The 20,446-nt window shown below is 38.6% G+C and overlaps 1 protein-coding gene across 8 annotated transcripts in view; it reads left to right on the top strand.

Annotated features, from left to right (window-relative positions):
• LOC131438003 (A disintegrin and metalloproteinase with thrombospondin motifs like) overlaps nt 1-20,446 on the top strand; it is a 432,210-nt gene that overhangs the window by 178,969 nt on the left and 232,795 nt on the right. For all 8 annotated transcript variants that reach the window (XM_058607737.1, XM_058607741.1, XM_058607740.1 and 5 more), the window contains exon 4: nt 6,333-6,434. In XM_058607737.1, coding sequence (XP_058463720.1) covers nt 6,333-6,434 — 102 coding nt within the window. The remainder of the gene's footprint in view (nt 1-6,332; nt 6,435-20,446) is intronic.

Below are 20,446 nucleotides of genomic sequence, written 5' to 3'. Positions count from 1 at the left end.
ATTGGGCAATTGTCAAGCGGCACTTTCGGAAGGAAGGTACAGTGTCCCAAAACATGCAGGAGTTCAAAAAAAAACTGGACAGCTGCCACCAGGAAAATCACAAAAGTAACTGTGCAGAATTTAATGAAGAATGTCAAGTCCGAAGTGCGAGCGTTTCACAGAAACTAGGATTTTCTTCAATATAATCAGTGAAATGCATAAAAATGTCAATAACAATATATCGAAAACTGATGCCAAAATATGTTTTTTTTTTGCTTTTTTATTCAATAATCAATGTTGCTAACTACTTTTCGATACACTCCTTGATACTGTAATAGGCAGAGCTTGCATTTATAAAACGCTTCAGCTATAATTTTTCGCGATCCTTACACGATTAAAACATTATATATTGCCTATTTCGTAAGGTCTTTACTTGAATATTGTAGCATTGTTTGGTCCCCATTCTCAATCACTCACAAGGAACGTATAGAATCAGTTCAAAAGCAATTCCTATTATGTGCACTCCGTAAGTTAAACTAGGTAAAATTTCCTCTACGGTCATACAAAGCTCGTTGCATGCTCATTCACATCCACACACTAAAAGAGCGTCGAGAACAATTAATGGTCTCATTAATAACATACATAACATCGTTACACATCGGGTTGATACATATGGACTTCTGTCTAATCTTAATTTTTATATACCTTCCCGGCAATTACGAAACCGAGCTATATTCTATACAACCCATCTCGTACCAACTATGCTAAACTTGGCCCATTGAATCATATGATGTTAACTTTTAATAAGCAATAAGCGGAGCGATTGACTTTACAATAACGAAAGCCCAGCTCAAACAATATTTTAATTCAATACTATAGTTTGACGACAAATAAATAAATAATAAAATTCCGGAACCGGAAGTCGGATCCAAATGAAATTCAGGAAAATTGTATGAGACCATAAGACCTTTTGTTTGAATCTAAGTTTGTGAAAATCGGTTCAGCCATCTCTGAGAAAATTGAGTGGCATTATTTGTCACATACATACATACATACACACACACACACACCTTTTTTCTTGGTTAATGAATAGAATCTAAATTTAGACAGACACGGTACTTATTGACCGATGTGATACCTTACTTAAGCGAGAAATTTTTTGGGTATCATTTTCGAATGATTACGGAGGAATTCAGCGTTTTTGCTAGAGAGGGTCGGGTTACGGGTATTTTTGACGAACCCGACGGATATTGGTCAGGTTTGGGTATAGAAAAAGATATGTTTGCTGATTTTTTCATTTCAACGGGTACGGATCAGGTTCGAGATAAAAAAAAATTTGTCTGGTTTCGGAACTTTTCTCGAGTTCGGGTTGAGTATGGATGAAGATTTTAATTTTTTTATGTGATACGGGTCGGGTTCGGGTTTGAAAAAATGCATACCCGACCATCTCTAGTCTTCACCCAATGATTTATGATTACCATAGGTATAGTAAACTGTATTAGAAATTAAATCGTAATAACCGTTAAAATTTGGTGACATAACTCAATCATTCGGAAAATCATCGAACTAGGATCTTTTTCCATTAAAACCATCAAACGAACAACAGCTTACCATCACCGTGTAGCTGTCACCGGCCCAAAGACATAGCAAGCTGTCAGTGAAAACCAAAGCCACTGCCACGTAATCGCTAGCAAGCTGTCCTTCAAGCTCGGCAGACTGACAACTCGGTCCTAGAGATTCCCTGCGGACTGTGCATAACCTTTCATAACAATTCGTTCCACCTACTATACGACAGTCAGAGAATGGCGTCCGTATTACGTGAGCACATGGCAGCACTCGCGGAAAACTCACCGAAAGCAAGCGTACATTTTCCTTTTCTGTTAACGTTTTTCTGCACTTAGATGTAAAACGTGATACAGTGGGGTCTCGTATAGCGTGGATTCTTTATTGCCGGATAACCGCGATAAACGGGACCCATAGCATATGCAATTTCGACTGATTGGGACTGTGAACCGGCTATCTCGCTTCGGTCGACAGATAGAACCACACAATCTTCGGCAAACTTGTTGTAGATACTTAGACCAACAAATTAGTATAGTTTGACAGACCATTAGTTGAGAACTGCTCCACCAGAGGCGCTTTGATAAATGCATGATATAAATCATTCGCTTAACACAGACAAAACGATTTGAGCTTCAAGTGACTCACAAACTACAGTAGTTTGAAGAATGCGGGAATTCAAAGTTTGTCGAACAGAAAATGTTTCAACTCGGAATCACTTCATCAGATGTAATTAGTGTTCTTTGAATACACATTTAATTATCATAATTATAATCTTATTGAAAAATGAAAAAAAAGCGGTTTTGTTTGTTGGATAGTTGCTAGGAATGTCAGAGCATACATTATGAAAATCATGTTAGCTGAAAAGTTGTCCACCGAATGGCGCTGGTTGGTTCACAATTTGACGATAGAATATTTATTATGTGATATCTCTAAATCCTGATGATACAAAAAGTTGGTGTTTTCGAGAAGAATGTTCCAGAGTTCAAGACAGATCAAATAGTGTAAACATAATCTGAAAATTCTCCATTCGGTGGCGTTAGTGTGCAATTGAAGGTTGGAAATTCAGATGGTTTCTTCGAGAAGTTGTTCTAGGCAAGGATGACTTTTATCGTATCAAATAACGCTCACTAGCAACTCTTCATACGATTCAATCAGTACCGTTAAAGAGAGACGGATATCATCGCAGCAACAAAAAACCGACATGGTTCATTTAACATAGAAAAGACACCAGTGCGAGAGCGAATTTCTCTCGATGACCTGTCTGAGAATCAATGTTTCGAAATCTTACCGCAGCTACAAATTGCTTGCAAGACCATAGCTTTCTTACCAAATTTTTCGACTTCAATCGATGTCTCGGACTGGTTTAACACATGCCTTTCTCGCACCGTATAATATTGTGGTCCCGGCAAGGATTTGTAATCGAGTTTCACGTAGGTTTCGACGTCCATAATTATGCAGTTCAAATTTCCAGCAAGAATCGTATTGTACAGCTTTCGAACCCTCGGCCTGATCGATGCTTTTTGTTTCGGACTACGTTTTGGTTGTTTCTGCTTCTTATAGGTTCGAAGATTCAAACGTTCTTTAGCACGAAGAACATTTGACTTCGAAGTGCCCACTTTTTTGGCCACATCCCGAACTAAAACCTCCTTCTTTTGCTCGAACGCTTTCAGTATACGTTTATCCAACTTAGGGTTAGCAGAACCTTTTGTTCGACCCGTTTTCGGTTTATCTTCAAAGGTGTTATCCTCACCGAACTTCCTGATTGCATTTCGCACGGCTTTTTCACTTACTCCTTCCATTTTTGCTATCTTTCTCAGTGACAGTCCGCGTTCTGTGCACCATTTGTACACAATTTTTCGACGTTGCTCTGCTGAAAGTCCACGCATTTCGAAACAAACAAATGAAAACGAATAAACAACTGCACAAGTGGTTAGAGAAGAGTGTAAACAACAGGACGCAGCCATAAAAATTGAAAGATTCTGAACCATTGCGAAATGGTAGCGGTTTTTGGTTGCGTCCATACTTTCTGGGACAGTCTTTATAGATTGTGAACTGATTCGAGCAATTCTTGGAAATGGTGCTGTCGTTTGGGCTCCATATTGTTAACTCGACATCCAACGCGTCGAAACCATTCAGAATAAACTTCGCCGGTTCACTCTTTGTAGTCTCCTTTGGACGTCTTATAAACCAGTTGTCGTATGTTCGAGCCCCGACCTGGAAGGATTCGTAGTGTCAGTATGGTTCTGTACACTCTGAATCGGCTGCGAAGTCTGTTGAAATAGAAGGTCAAATTCCACTTCAGGAATGAATGTAATACCAAGTCTCCTTTGGAGGGATTCCTACAATTTTTCTAGCCATCAGAAGCGTTATAAATTTATCGAATGTCTCTTAAGTCGTTTGCGTGGCCGAATTTGTTACAATTTCGAGCTGATTATCCTTTGGACGTCTTCAATCACATACATTCCTGCAAAATCAATCAGCATTATCTGATTACGGCTTTTTTTAAATGTATCGTCTATTTATTTATTGTTCCCAATTATTTTTAATCATCCTTTCTAGTTCTTAAGTGATAGGCTCAGTTATAGGAGCTATCGTAATCAGTTATAGCTATCGTAATTCGTTGACATGAAAGATGAAGAGATTTGTTGCCTAATGATGAACGAGACTATAAAATTTACGCTTCATTGGGCTTCACAGTTCAATAAAAAATAAAAATTTAAATTGAATTTAATAAAATAAGCAATACATGCCACGATTTTTGTACTTAACATTATATCTAATAGTCAAAACCTCAGATTTCAGATGTCGATATTCATCCTAATACTCCAGTAGCATACTAGCGTCTTCTGGTAAAACAGTTTTCAGTTCGTCTATCCTTCGCCAACTTATTGAAAAACTGATTGATAACATCACTCTCGTAAACAATTCTGATTTTTAGTTACAGAAAACCACCTTGTAGATAAATAAATACTCATTCATTTAATGGTTTATATGGTTTATTTTATTAAGTCGACATGATCTTGAGCTGCAGTAATTTACAACCCTGAATTGCACGCTAAGGTTACCAACGAGATATATTTTAACTACAGGGTCCGGCACTCGAAGTGTAACCAATTAAAAAGGCCATAAATTCAGTTTGGAATATTACTTTTACCTAATTCAAAGTACAAAATGTGTAAAAATAATACAAAATTCAGAATCAATTCACTTTTGCTCGATATGACCACCTTTTGCCTTGAGACGGTCAAAAAACGAATCGCAAGCTGCCCGAATGTGACTTGCAGGTGTATTTTGGCCCACTCGCGGACAATAACTTTTTTCAGCGCCTCGAGACTGGTGTATCTTTTAGTTCGGACTTTGCTCTCCAAAATGGCCCACAGAGAATAATCCATTGGATTCGCATCTGGTGAATTCGAGAGCCATTGTGTGGATGTGATGAAGCTCGGAACGTTGTTTTTCAGCCATTCTTGGTTCACTCGAGCTTTGTGAGACGGTGCCGAGTCCTGCTGGTCTGCCACCGAAATGTTTGTCTGCCCAGGGCTTCAAAGCAACCTCCAGAATACTTTCCCGATAATATGTCGCATTCACCTTGACGCCAGGCTCGAAGGTCTGAAGTTGGTTACACTTCGAGTGCCGGACCCTGTACTGTTTACACTATTTGATCTGTTTTGAATCTGTTCTTCCCGAAAACAAGAAAAATCTATCCAATCAAATTGAAAAGATATAATAGAATCAACTAGAAACTCGGTGGGTGAGTTTCTAACTAATATGATTTTCATAATGAAGACCGCTACACTCCAAACATTTTTGTAAAAGACAAAGTCGCTCTAAATCTTTTAGTTTTCGCACTAGAGCATAGTTTTGATATTGAAATTTGTACCATAGCAAGCACACTAATTCCATATGATGGAGTGAATCTGAACTATACTTTAACTTTTTAATAAACTTTGAGTCTCTCGATAAGCTGTTTGAAGATTCCAGATGATAAAATATTCGCAATATATCATGTTCAAACTGTTTTTTTTTTTTTCTATTGTAATTCATATATTTATTATTTCATGCACTTTTCAAAGCGCCCCTGGCGGAGCAGTTTTCAACCAATTGTCTGTCAAACTACACTAAATTGTTGATCTAAGTATCTACAACAAGTTTGTCGAAAATTGTATAGCTCTATCTGTCGACCAAAGCGAGATAACCGTTCACAACAGTAATCGGGATCACTCGAAATTTCATACGCTCTGGGTCCCGTTTATCGCGGATTCACTTTTTACGCCCCCGGTAAACCGCGTTATACGAGACCTCTCTGTAGATACTCACCCTGCATGCCGTCGTACAATGGATATACATAGGTACACTTGTCAGACCGTTTGTCACGGTCATATCGTAGGCCGGATGTGTTTATTAGCATCGGGAGTTACCAACGACTGCTTGAGTAGGGTTATGGACTTGGCTGAAGACAGCAATTGCGAATGGTTTTGATTGTCACCGCGTTGAACGCCGGTATCAGCGAATGACAGTGACATGTCTTGTGTCGGTTGATTGTTTGCTCAGCTGATGGACGAGAAATGAGTGTGCTGTAATACCCAATTTGCAAGTGTAAGGAACGGGATGAATCATTATCCTCCAAGCAATCAAGTTTCTTCGTAGTCCTATCAGAAACGCCATATTTTTTACAATAGAATAAACACAAAACTAAGAAATTTCCCCAAATGCTTGTAACACTCTACGTCAATTGCTTCAGAATAATTTTACTGATTCGTATGTTTTCGTTCTTTCTTGTTTTGTTTCAGGTTCCACCAACAGAAGACTCATTTGGTAATATTTACCAAGATCAGCAAAAAAGTGCTGCCATATTGATGCGAAAGCATCTGGAGAGCGGCGATCTTATGATGGTAAGTCCGGTTCACATCGCTTCGTATAACTAATTTTCGTTTGTAAATTAATTTATTTCAAATCGCTGACTGTTGCAAGGTTGATAATAAATTTTACACAAGTCCCAATTATGGTTTAAATTTTCAATTTTTCAACAAGCCAGCAACAATACCCTGCTACATCGGGTGGACAACCGGTCTTGTAGTTGAAACGCACTGCTGCTTCTCGTTGTTGTTTACAACAACAACAACAACAACAACCATCACCGAAAATCCTCATTACCTGGATATTCCGAAACTTGACATTGACTTATGTGTGTTTAGCGGGAATCACAATGAAAACATGGAAGGTGAAGAGACGCGAACAATGAGGTTTCGATTTGGAAGGTCATCTATCAAACTGAGGGTTTGAAAAAATTGTTTTTGTTTTATTGCACTGTTGAAGTTAGCTCCCGTTTCTTAGTTGAGTGATTTTGACAATTGTAATCGCTACAAAATGAAAAAAAAATTGAAGAGCAACGAACGGAATGTGTCTGTTCCATACAAAAGTTCATTGGACAGAAGATGAGCCTTCATTCTTTACAATAAATTATACCTTTCAATAGACATGTTGATACTTCCTGATTGGAATTGAACAAAATTTGAATGAAAAGTTGCTGTAGTAAAAATTAACCTGCACATTCTCTAAAAAATGCTTCAATTGCATTTAATACTGCATGATTACTTTATTTCGGAAGAGATCGTCATGCTTACCATGAGATAAAGAAATTTTAAATAGTTACTTCCTTACATTCAATTGAGGAGTCTTTTAATAATTTCGATGTTGAATTTACACAGAAGTGTTCTTGATATGGATTCATTTAGCGCTTTATAAACTTTCCGACGCGAAAAAAAAACCATATCTTTAGAATACCCTAGAAGGAGTGAAATATTATTTCAATGAATTAAAAAACATCGAATATTACATGTTTTGTTATGTTTGTGTAAAATGTTTTATCGTTATATGTGAAATATGGTAGATTGCGCAAAACGATTTGTGTAGTCGTTTGAGGTTAGAGTTCAATATCTCAAACACCAATGAATGATTTAATTCCAAATTCTACGATTCCTAAAAGCGTGAACGAAGGATTTATTTATAAGATATCGAGAGCAGAAAATAGAAATAGACTGTATTTTGAAAAGGGCCAAACTATTTTTACCATTTTTTTTAAAATGGTTATTGTTTTAAAGTCCACTAGATTTATTTATTTAGTTATTTTAAGCACAGTCCACTAGAGTAAACAGAGTGACGACAATAAGTATCAAATATTTTAGTACCGACCAAAAAATGTTTCATTATTTTATTTATTGATCTCACATAAAATGAGTAGGCTTCCCTAAAAATGCAACTTCAATAGCATCTTTCGAATTTCGAAAATCTTTCCAAAAGTATACACTGAAAAATTGCTTAAATTCCGAAATTACGCGTTTTTTTTTACGTGGTACGTATCCCTCGCGTAAAAAGAGACCACGGTGTAGTACAAAAAAATAGATATAGAGAATGATCAATGAACAGTAAACAATCGTTGACCATGCGAAGTTACTCACAGTCAAGCCATCAGCAATCTTACACTGACCTCGCCTTGCGTATCTCATTTATCGTCTCCGATGACTAATTGACGCTAAACTGAACCATGACCAGACGGAACCTTCAAGCCTAATGAGATCTCTCATTTCTCTGTACTGAAATATCCGAGCTAACTTGACTCGTCATAAGTTGGTTCATGTCCAAACATAACTTATCCGTCAATCATCGTCGGTTGACCGACAGACCGACCCACCGAGCTACGAGGCCGGTTTAACATCTTGTTCCGGTCTGTTCCATTCACATGCTAGTGACTCCTAAAAGTTTGTTACGTAAACGTAACCGGCAGTCGGTCTGCGACATCAGTCGTGAATGTGCAGGTCAAAAACAAATGAAACGAACTGAATTCAGTAGTTTTTTTCTTTGAAATGTGAAAAGTGTTGTAAAAAACGAATATTCCTATCTTCTTCTCTTTCACTTGAACAAATCCAAAGCTGCACCAAAACTACCCAAAAACTTAAAACGACATAAAAAAAAGCCCAAGACAAACGGGTGTTATTTTGATGATGGAGAGAAACACTTTCACTGTCAATATCAAGTTTGTGCTACCGGAGAGGTTACATTGGTGAGACTTTGTTGACGTAAACCAACATAAAGTGGCCAACTGCCTAATGGTAAATACGTTTTTCGGATGTCATTGGTTACGAATGATTTTTTTATTTCTGGTTAGTGAAATACTTTTAATTACAACCGAATGCTCATGTTTCAAACAATGCAGAAAAACTCTAGGGGTCCCCGAGACTCCGTTCGAAAGTTGAGTTTTCCAGCAATTCTATTACCTTTCTATAGAGAAAGGCACAAAACTCGTTTAATATACCTAGATGTGTAATGATGCCTTTCTCATATGAGACATCTTTTCACAAATATCGCCAGAGGGTTCTTCCAGAAAATTTTATTTAAAACTCGAAAAAAAGAAACTAGAAAGTGTATTTCTAAATAAACTAACATCTAACTAACAACTTTACATACATCGTCGGTCTAAATGACGTTTCTCTTTTATAATCACACTTCACCCTATTATTCCGGAACTAGAAGTCGGATCCGATTGAAACTCATTAGCAACCTATGGAACCACAATATCTTTCAATTGAGCCTAAGTTTGTGAAAATCGGTTATGTCATCCTTGAGAAAATCTAGTGAGTTCCGTTTTGAATTGTTTGGTAACTAATTCCAGTGCTTTCGGAACCGGAAACTTGAAGCCGGTATAGCCGAAGTAGGCTCGTGTGGCCAACAACTAACATAACCTACAAATTGGAATAGTTTTGAGTCACATTCCGAAAAAATTATCCCTGTTTTGAATCGTCGCTCTGAATGACGGCTTACAATTTTGAACACACTTGACCCTGTAACTCCGGAACTGGGAGTTGGGAAAGTACGGACCTTTCAATCTAATCAAATCACATACACACACATTTACACATACAAACATTTTTCGATCTCGACGAACTGATTCGAATGGTATATGGTATTCAGCCCTATGGGTTCAAATGTATGAGGAAGGTAAAAATATGTCTGTGTTGATAAAATACTGTTTCTAAACGACAAAGATGTTCCGAAAATCGTCCTAATAGTTCATTACATCATTATGGAAAATCGGAAAGTGAAGTTACTGGAGATAGCTGACATCAGAAAGAAATCAAAAGAAAGTGTATTCATAATTTTGCATGACCATTTGAAAATGCAATCATAGTAGGTACAGAGTAGGTACCGCTTTTTCAAACAGCTGAGGAACAACAACAAATCGTATCACTGGTTCACGAGAGGGTTTGGCGTCGTGTCGGCATTCACTTTATTCGCCAAATAAAGCCCTCTGCGACTATTTTATGTTTTCATATTAAAAAAAAATCTAGCTGAAAATAGAGATCTGCATTGAATGATGCGGCCATCGCTGAGACTAAAGCGTTCTTGAGGCCTTGGAGAAATCGTGTTATGAAAGTGGTGTGGAAATGTTCTAATGCGTTAATGAGAAATAAAAAATTTAGAGTAAGAGCCAACTAAAGTGCAGAAAGTGTTACTTCGTAATGGCTCAGTATTTTTTTCCATTGGGCGCAGTTCCGGAGCATTTATGGGCTCAAATCTTTAAGCACGAAATATTTCGCTTTATATCACTCCAGCACGTTTTTCGGGTTGTGGCATGATGCCAAATCCAAACAGAAATTATTGGAGCGTCATGAGTTTTAGGAAGAGGGAGAAGCCGCTTCAAGAGACACTCTTCCAAATACATCTGTCCATCTATGGTGCTTGCGGCAACGAAAGGTGTACTCGGCTTTTCGCAAGTACAAATCACTATCCAAATAAACAACGTCTTGATGAGCTTCGATATCTTTTGTATCCGAAGGTTCTCGGGAACATCAACATTGAGAGGGGCAAGGAAATTCGAAGATTCAAAATTGTTTTTTCATTCTTAATAACAAAACAAAATTTCAAAAATTGGAACAAATTTGGCTTGCGGATTATTTCGTTAAAATAATGTGTTTGAAAATCTCTTCATACGATGATATTCTCATGCTCAAAATGTTTTTCTATTCTCTATTCTAGGAATCCGTTAAATTGCAGTCCCCCCGGGCCCGAATTTTCTCTCGGCTGCCCTGAATACACTTTCAACTATGTCTTCGAAGAATTTCAATTATTCTTTCTCATCGGATCAATAGTTAGTGTCATTCGAGTATGTCATATTTGTTAGCAAATCGATCCGAATGACCTCTTAACCTTTTCATTTCACACTTTCAGAAGAGCCGAACGAAGATCATTTGAAAACACTGAGAACATCTTTTTATTATCTTTTCATCACTCTTACGATCGAACGAATTATCGACATTGCCGACATTCTCTTGGCGTTTCACCAGCTGTTACGGAAACTATACGAACAGTTTCGACTTCCCGATGTTTTTCACTGTAGTACTTTTTATTGCGATAATTTGACGCGCAGCGATGCTTAACGTTTTAAGTTGAACTGCTAAGTGACATTGACTGTTCAATTCGAACTGCTAATGAATTGATCGAACGCGAAGATAATGAAAAGTAATTACGTGAATTTTGCACAAAACAGTTACTCAGGTTTCAGTTAAGTACAATATTCTTTAATATTTAATATGCAACCCTGATGCACAAATTCCAACTTGAAATTCCTGCCAAATCGATTTGTTGTGTTGAAAAGGAGAATTGGTATCACCGGAACAAAAGATTCACGTTTTCTAGATTGCTCTGTTAAAAAGTGATACTAAAGTTCGTTGTTCTAAATTTTCGATGAAATGTGTGAAATATTTCTTGACTTTAAGTTGTGGTGTCATTGAATCAAAAGAAGATAGACTTTGATGGTGTAATCGAAGTAATTATAAGTGATTTTTCATGCTCTAGAACGATGGATGCTACTAGCAGGGGAGTAGTAGTAGTAGTAGTAGTAGTAGTAGTAGTAGTGAAACATTGCGAAAAAAATAAACAAATTATATAATAAAACGCAGAAATTGATTGAATTACATATAATTTCGTAAAAATATTTGATTCTTTGGAAATCAAAATTCAAGTTTTACTCTGATAACTCATCACTAGTGTGAATATGAATGATTTAAAATAAAAAAAAACCAACTACCTATTCCATGTTTGATGATATGTGGAATAGTTGGTTCATGGTATCCGTTCATGCATGTTGTTAACATAGAAGCAAATTTATTTGAAATTTGAATTTGTTTGTTAAGCAAAAACTTGTGTTCATTCTATGATATGGTTTTAAGAAAAAAAACCTGTTTTAATCCACCTAGTGGTGTAATGATGCCTTTCTCATGTACATATAATATTGTGATATCCTATTCAAAAATTTTCTCTTCGATTTTTGAAAGAAACCAAGTGATTGTTTATTTGTTTATTTGTTTATTTGTTTATTTGTTTATTTGTTTATTTGTTGCTATATAATCCAACTGACAATAGGTGTCTTAATGAATAAAGTAAACTAAACTAAAAATCATTCAACTTAGGCTAAATTATCATGAAACACAACACGAAAAAGGTCAAGTAGCTTACGATAAAACAAATTGGACGACAAATTAAAATCAAAAAACTCAGCGAACTCGTTGAATTGTCGACATATGGATCTGAATGGCTCATGCTGTCCGTATACAGTATACTGTGTTTCAAGGAGCAAGAAATTACGCTGTCAAAGAGATCTTTCTGGAGCATACATATTCAGACGTTCGAGTAATGCGGGACAGTCAACAGCACCAAGAAGCAATTTCGCTGCGAATGTAGCTTGAGCATATGTCCTTCTTAATTCCAGGGGTTCAATGCTTAAGAGACGGCAACGATCCTCATATGACGGTAGCTGTATGGGGTCGTTCCAGGGGGTTATGCATAACATACATACTAAAACAGTGCTTCGATTGCGTAAGCCATCCTTAAGAGAACGAAATAGGTTCACTATTATATGCACTTCCGGCACCGGAACCCGAGAACCGGTATAACCGAAGTCGGTTCGTACGGCCACCAACTAACATGACACACAAACTCTTCTAGTACGCACCCTATAACTCCGGAACCGGAAGTCGGATCCGGATGAAATTCAGGAATTCCGTATGGGACCGGAAGACCTTTCATTTGAATCTAAGTTTGTGGAAATCGGTCAAACCATCGCTGAGAAAAGTGAGTGAGATCCATTTTGGTATATATGACCACTATATCTGGTACTTCCGGACCGGATACCGGGAACCAGGATAGCCGGAATCGGCTTGTTTAGTTGCCTACTGATAATGACTATCGATTTGTGTAGTTTTGAGATCAGTTTAGACAAATTTTCACGTTTTTTTATTCGCTGGTTTAAGTGACGGTGTACAACATTGAACACACTTTACCCTATAATTCCGGAACCGGAAGTCGGATCCGGATGAAATTCAGGAATTCCGTATGGGACCACGAGACCTTTCATTTGAATTCTAGTTTGTCGAAATCGGTTCAGCCATCTCCGAGAAAACCTAGTGAGATTATTTGACACACACACATGTACACACACACACACACACACACACACACACACACACACACACACACACACTCACACACACACACACACACACACACACACACACACACACACACACACACACACACACACACACACACACACACACACACACACACACACACACACACACACACACACACACACACACACACACACAGACATTGCTCAAACGTTTATAAAACAGAAAGAAGAGTTTCTTTCCTATTTTGTTCGTAAGTAAGAAAAAAATGACACCACATAATATAATTGAAAAAGAGCAGTCTACTTTTTCGAAAAATACAAAATACTCAGGAAGGAGAATTTTTAGCTATATGTGAATTTTCAGAAAACTACACTTTTGTACCGCAAGATGAAATTCAAGCCACTATTCAGTTCGCTTTCACATCTCATCCAAGTCAAACAAAACCGCTTACGTTCGGGACGGAAGAAACCAAGTACAGTATTGTGCAGTGAACAATAGAACGAGCTCGAAATGAGTGAACCAAATGAACAAAAGCTACCGCCGGTACGAAAGAATACAATTATTGTTGACTTCAGGCAGTGCAAAATTCGACCTTCGATACGAGAACTTGAAGGTTTGCTTAAGAAGCAAATGCATCTTGACATTGAACGTGTGCATTTACTTCAATGCAATAAGATAAATAATGTTATTTACATCCAGTTTTATAAATAGTTGGATGCAATTCAATTGGCAAGAGACAATAACAATGTGCACTATGTGGAGCACGAGAACATTAAGTACAACATTCCAGTATATATGGAAGATAGTGCTATAGAAGTGCGTGTTCATGATCTTCCCTCCAGTGTCATCGATCCTTATATTCGCAAAACTATGTCCCAATACGGAGAGATTCTCTCTGTCGAAAAAGAAAAGTGGAAGAATTTTTTCCGATATTCTAAATGGCGTACCTTTGTTACGCATGCGCTTGAAGAGGCCTAAACCTTCTTATGTGACTTTCGGTCAGGAAACAAGAATCCCGTGCAAATCACTTGTTACCTATGAAAATCAGATGGCCACATGTCAATATTGCCAAAAAGCTGTTCACTACGGAAAGCCATGTGATAAACTGGACAAGGAGACAACTACACCAAAGGACAACGGTGCTTCCATCACACCAACCCCAAGCAACCCCAGTACACCTGTGACAGCCATCAACAACAATGAAGCATCCTCTTCAACGAAACCATCAGTATCTTCTATAGAACAAAGTACACCTTACCATCCAACCAACCAGCAACTGCAAATAATGTACAGCAACTAGCAACGAAATCAACAACAATATCACAGCAATGGATGACGAGACGAACCACGAACAAACCGCCCTTCAATTCTCGCAGGAGGAAAATGGAAGCTCCTCTCCCCCTAGAAAAAGGGTGACAACGAGATCCAATACAAAAAAAAATTTATTTAAAATATCGGCTCAATCGGCCACGTAAAGCTTGTAGGCAAATAGGCTTGAATAAAAATATCTTTTAAATAAATAAAAAGCCACTATTCATTCATTTGCAATTATTTTTAAGCAAAACGAGATGCTCAATCATTCAAGTTTTGTAGTTATTTCCGAAGATTGGGTCACAATTCTATATCCGTTAACTTACTTATCTCAAAAATGGTTGATTTTATTCGACTAGAAAGACAGTTACTTGTGAACAAAATTTATTTCATGTCCGATGGAGCTGCATCACAATAAAAAAAACTGTTTTAAACACTGTTTCAGAAAGTATGGACGCACTTTGATTTCGCTGTAAATAATTCATAAGGGTTAGATATTCAAATTTTATTCGATATACTGATAATATTAGACTACAACAACAGAATATTATTCTCAACATTTGCTACTTAGCCATTGTAGACTAGCTGGCGCACCTTCTTGCGAAAGTTCCTCATTGAATTCCGTACAGACTTCTTGGCGACAAGTTTTGACACTTTTTTCCAATCTTTTTCGAACTGTTGAATGGTTTCAGCTGCTGAGACATGTTTCCTAAGATGTGCCTTCGTTAATGCCCAAAATTCCTCAATTGGTCGAAGTTATGGGCAATTTAGTGAATTCATGTCTTTTGGGACGAAAGTGACAGTGGCAAGAAGCAAGATCTAACCAGAAGACAACAGGATCCTTGTGGCTTCGAATCATGGGTAGAAGTCATTTTTGTAAACATTCCTTGATGTATATTTCGCTGTTCATTGAAGCAGTGGTAATGAAGGGTTTCGAAATCTTACCGCTGCTACAAATTGCTTGCCAGACCATAGCTTTCTTACCAAATTTTTCTGCTGAAAGTCCACGCATTTCGAAACAAACTAATGAAAACGAATAAACAACTGCACAAGTGGTTAGAGAATAGTGTAAACAACAGGACGCAGCCATAAAAATTGATAGATTCTGAACCATTGCGAAATGGCAGCGGTGTTTGGTTGCGTCCATACTTTCTGGGACAGTCTTTAATACACCTAGTGGTGTAATGATATATAATACTGTGGCATTCTTCGAAACAATTTTCTTCGATTCTTAAAAGAATAACCGAAATCGGTTTGTTTAACCGTCTCCTGATAAAAACTATCAAATAAAGAAGATTTGAGCTCGATTTAGAAAACTTTTTACGGTTTTCCGCCCTTTTCAGTGACGGTATAAAATTTTTAGCACACATTACCCTATATTTCCGGATTCGAATGAAATTCAGGAATTACGTAAGGGATCATAGGAACTTTTGTGAAAATCGGTCGCGCCATCTATGAGCAAAGTTAGAACCCATATTTTAATTTTTTTGCGCATTTTACCCATAACTCCGGAACCGAAAGTCGGATCTAAATAATATTCAGGAATTTTGTATGGGATCACAAAATTTTTCATTTGAATCTAAGTTTGTGAAAATCGGTTCAGCCATATCTAAGGAAAGTTAGTGCAAAAAAACGATACTTACACACATACACACATACGCACGTACACATACACACACACTCACTCACACACACACATACACACACACTCTCACACACACATACACACACACACACACACACACACACACACACACACACACACACAGTGTAACAGGGTACTCGGTGTCGGTATAGCTTCTTTCGCCGGGGAACTCTCCGTCGGTGTAGTCTAGATCTTTCATCGGGGATTAGACGAGTAGATCGTGGCGTTGCACCGTTAAGATATTCGGGGCACCATTGAACCGGAAGTCACCCTACAGCCGGAATCACTAGAGCGACCCAGGCACCCGCTCGGTCGGGTCGTATACGGATATCGAAAACGTCGGTTTCAGGAGAACTTCCATCGTCGGGGAACTCTCTGTCGGTGTAGGCTAGATCCATCACCAGGGACTAGTCGAGTAGACGCCACAACACTGATTTAAGTCGTCGGGGCATCAGCGAACCGGTAGCCATGCTCCAACCGGAATCGCGGAGCCGACCTCGGCAGTCCTTCGGGTGTACCGCGTGGCGTGCCGGAAGAAATTCCTTCGCCGAGGAACTCTCCGTCGGGGTAGTCTAGGTCCTTAGTCAGGGACTAGACGAGTAGACCGTAGCGTAGTACCGTTAAGATCGTCGGAGCATGAGTGAACCGCAAGCCATCCTCCAACCGGCATCATTGGATCGACCCAGGCATCCTTACGGTCGGGTCGTGGACGGGTATCGGAGGCGCCGGTTGCTGGAGAATTTTTCTTCTCCGGGGAACTCTCCGTCGGTGTAGGTTCCATCGTCGGGGATCAGTCGAGTAGTCTGGCGCGACGTAGCGGCATTGGGTCATCTAGGCGCCAAAGGGGGATCGAGATGGATAAAGAGAGAAACGCAGGAGCTCATTTTCTCCCAAACGAAGAAGTGCACGAGCAAAGCCTCCCCCGAAGTATTAAGCTTAGCTTAGTTCCGGGGGGACCGAGACAAGATGTCCAATGTGTTTTAGTGGGTGAGGTTCAGCCAGTCCCACTCACTAGTTCACAATAGCTGTAGCTTGACAACTACCGAGCGCGTGAGCTGGGAAAGTACATAAAGTATTTCACCTTGAAAAAAAAATAAAAAAAATAAAATAAAAATAAACACACACACACGCGGCCCACCGGGCCTCGGTTCAAAAGTCGGTTTTCACAGTGATTTCATAACCTTTCTATATGAGATAGGCAAAAATAGGAAAAACTTTTCCAGTCTTTTCCAATTTAGAAACACTATAACATAGACGTTGAATGGCATTTTTTCGCAGCATTCAACTCGAGAATGGTATCATATAGAAAAATTTTGATTAACATAGTTTTAATTGAAAATTTTGCGTTCTTGCATAAATTTTTGTTTAAAAATAAATAAAAATAAAGTTTTCATCATTATTAAGAATTTATATTATTTTGAAAATATGTAACTTTTTCAAATATTATTTCTACATTCTAGAAATTTGACAGTATTTCACTTTGAACTTAAGTTACAACACATCAAAAATACCTTCTTTGAGTTATTTGAATTTCAGGTGTTCTTTTCAAAATAAAATTCAACAAAAAATTATTTTCAACGGTACTAAATTTTTTAACATAGCCCCCTTTTTTGGCCCGGGTTGGTGGTTCAATGCATAGGGCGGTGTTCTTACAAGCCAGTTGTCGTATGTTCGAGCCCCGACCTGGAAGGGTTCTTAGTGTCAGTAGGGTCCATAGTACTAGCCATGCAATGATTCTGTACACTAAGAATCGGCTACGAAGTCTGTTGAAACAGAAAGGCCAAATCCCACAAAAGGAATGTAATGCCAGGACTTTGCTTTTTATAATTAAAGCATTGAAGAAGACACCAAATCGACCGGACCCACCGTTTCTGAAACATATATTATGGGAAATTGTTAAGGGATTTTTACTTAGTCCCTTCTCAAAAGTAAGGCTAGAGTAAATTTCTGATGCAAATTGTATCTTTTTATCATAAAGAATACATATGCTAAATTTGAGCCAAATAAAAAAATTCCAGAAAAAATCGACCTTCGATTTCGTATGGAATGATAATAAGGCAAGAAATATTTTAACTGAGACTGTCTCGATGATATAAAACCTGTTTTAATCCACCTAGTGGTGTAATGGTGCCTTTCTCACGTACATATAATATTGTGGTATTCTATTCAAAAATTTTCTCTTCGATTTTTTAAAGAAACCAAGTGATTGTTTATGCATAACATACAGAATAAAACAGTGCTTTGATTGCGTAAGCCATCCTTAAGAGAACGTAATGGGTTCACAATTATAAGCACTTCCGGCACCGGAACCCGAGAACCGGTATAATCGAAGTCGGTTCGTACGGCCACCACCTAACATGACACACAAACTCTTCTAGTACACACCCTATAATTCCGGAACCGGAAGTCGGATCTGGATGAAATTAAGGAATTCCGTATGGGACCGAAAGACCTTTCATTTGAATCTAAGTTTGTGGAAATCGGTCAAACCATCGCTGAGAAAAGTGAGTGAGATCCATTTTGGTATATATGACCACTATTTTTGGTACTTCCGGAACCGGATACCGGGAACCAGGATAGCCGGAATTGGTTTGTTTAGTTGCCTACTGATAATGACTATCGATTTGTGTAGTTTTGAGACCAGTTCTGAAAAATTTTCACATTTTTTGCTTCGCCGGTTTAAGTGACGGTGTACAATATTGAACACACTTTACCCTATAATTCCGGAACCGGAAGTCGGATCCGGATGAAATTCAGGAATTCCGTATGGGAGACCTTTCATTTGAATCCTAGTTTGTCAAAATCGGTTCAGCCATCTCCGAGAAAACCTAGTGAGATTATTTCACACATACACACACACACACACACACACACACACACACACACACACACACACATATACATACACACACACACAGACATTGCTCAGCTCGATGAACTGAGTCGAATGGTATATGACACTTGGCCCTCCGGGCCAATTTTCACTAGTCGGTTTTTCAAGTGATTGCATAACCTTTCTATATGAGAAAGGCAAAAAGGCATTATCACACCATTAGGTGGATTAAAAGTAGGTTTTTTCACTGTCATGAACTGAACAATAAATATAATCCAATAATCTATTTCTTACTTAAAGCTAATTGCATCACGTTTTTGTCAATTAAAACAGTTTAAAACGTTATGGTCATTCGTTTATCAAGTCAAAAAAACTTACTGACTTTATGGGTGAGGTTGGGAATCGAACCCATGTTCGAACCCGTAATCTACATTGTATATATTTAACATATGTAGAAATAATCCACTGTCGTGCCGACTCGATTTTCATCAATAGGTTTTATCATAAGAAATCAAGTGAGCTATACAAAAATAAGTTATTTGCGTTTGTAGAGCCTCCTGGGAGTCAGCAAATAACTTTCAAGCAAAGGAGTTTCCTCACAGATTTCTTGTCAATCCTGTCCTAGGAGATACACTACGAAGGACAAAACGTGTCAACGAGCCAATTATGAACACAATATCGAAGAGAGTCAGAAATCAATCGTAACCGCAAGTAAAACAGACGAGAAACAATCTATTCACTCAATCATACGCCCAAGCTTCCTTGTCAATTGGTTTGCCGTCGCTGCCCATTCGCTGGTGTGACCTTGCCACACTACAACAGCAACAAAAAAATCACTCCATTTCGTCTGCCATCCACTCAAACTTCGTCCAATGCTTCCAGCCTGTGTTTGGCCTCTGTTTCTTTCAATATTTTGCTCACCATTCCGAGCCTCATACAACCATGATGATTGATCAGTTTCCGTTGAGTTAGTGCACATGTTGTCCGGCATACGACATTGACCTCCATATTAATCGTGGATGGATTGGTTTCACTTTCGTCGGAAACCAGTTCGACCACAACATCGTCATCGTGAGCGCAAGTGCCTAACAACGGCCGCGACATCGGCGACGACGGGCAACAATCAGCTTTCCCGGCCCATAGGCATGTGTAGCATCGATCGGACGGGCATCTTTCTTCGGAAGGATGATGCCGCTGCCGCTCGGGAGGGAACCGTTGACAGCTCGTCAACGCGGATTGAGGATTGCAGAAAACATAATGATTAATGAGTAGAAAAAAAACTTCAGCTGACCTGGGTGCGTGATGATAGATACAATCTTTCATCCAGGGTCAGTTCGGATCAAAACTATCCTTTAAAGGAAATTTCCACTTCGTCACAACTTTTTATGATTTACGTAGTGCAATATTATTTATTTTCGATAATTGAAGCACTGGTGCGCATAATAATAGCTGTACTATTATCGTCCCAAGCAAGAGTCTCAATGCCAAAGTTCTACCCACGACGCACGACGGACGATGGATCTTGCGAATCGGCACGGTATCCCATCCGTGATGACCATCCTCAGGTCAGTTCGGTCTGAGCCGCTTGAGATAGGTCGTATTTTTCATGCCGTTCTACCAACAGGCCGGCCATAACGAGCCAGCTGC

This window comes from Malaya genurostris, chromosome 3, assembly GCF_030247185.1.
Source record: "Malaya genurostris strain Urasoe2022 chromosome 3, Malgen_1.1, whole genome shotgun sequence".
In the NCBI taxonomy this organism is placed as follows: Eukaryota; Metazoa; Arthropoda; class Insecta; order Diptera; family Culicidae; genus Malaya; species Malaya genurostris.
Note: the sequence above shows the minus strand (reverse complement) of the source record. Positions and strands in the feature narration are given on the sequence as shown.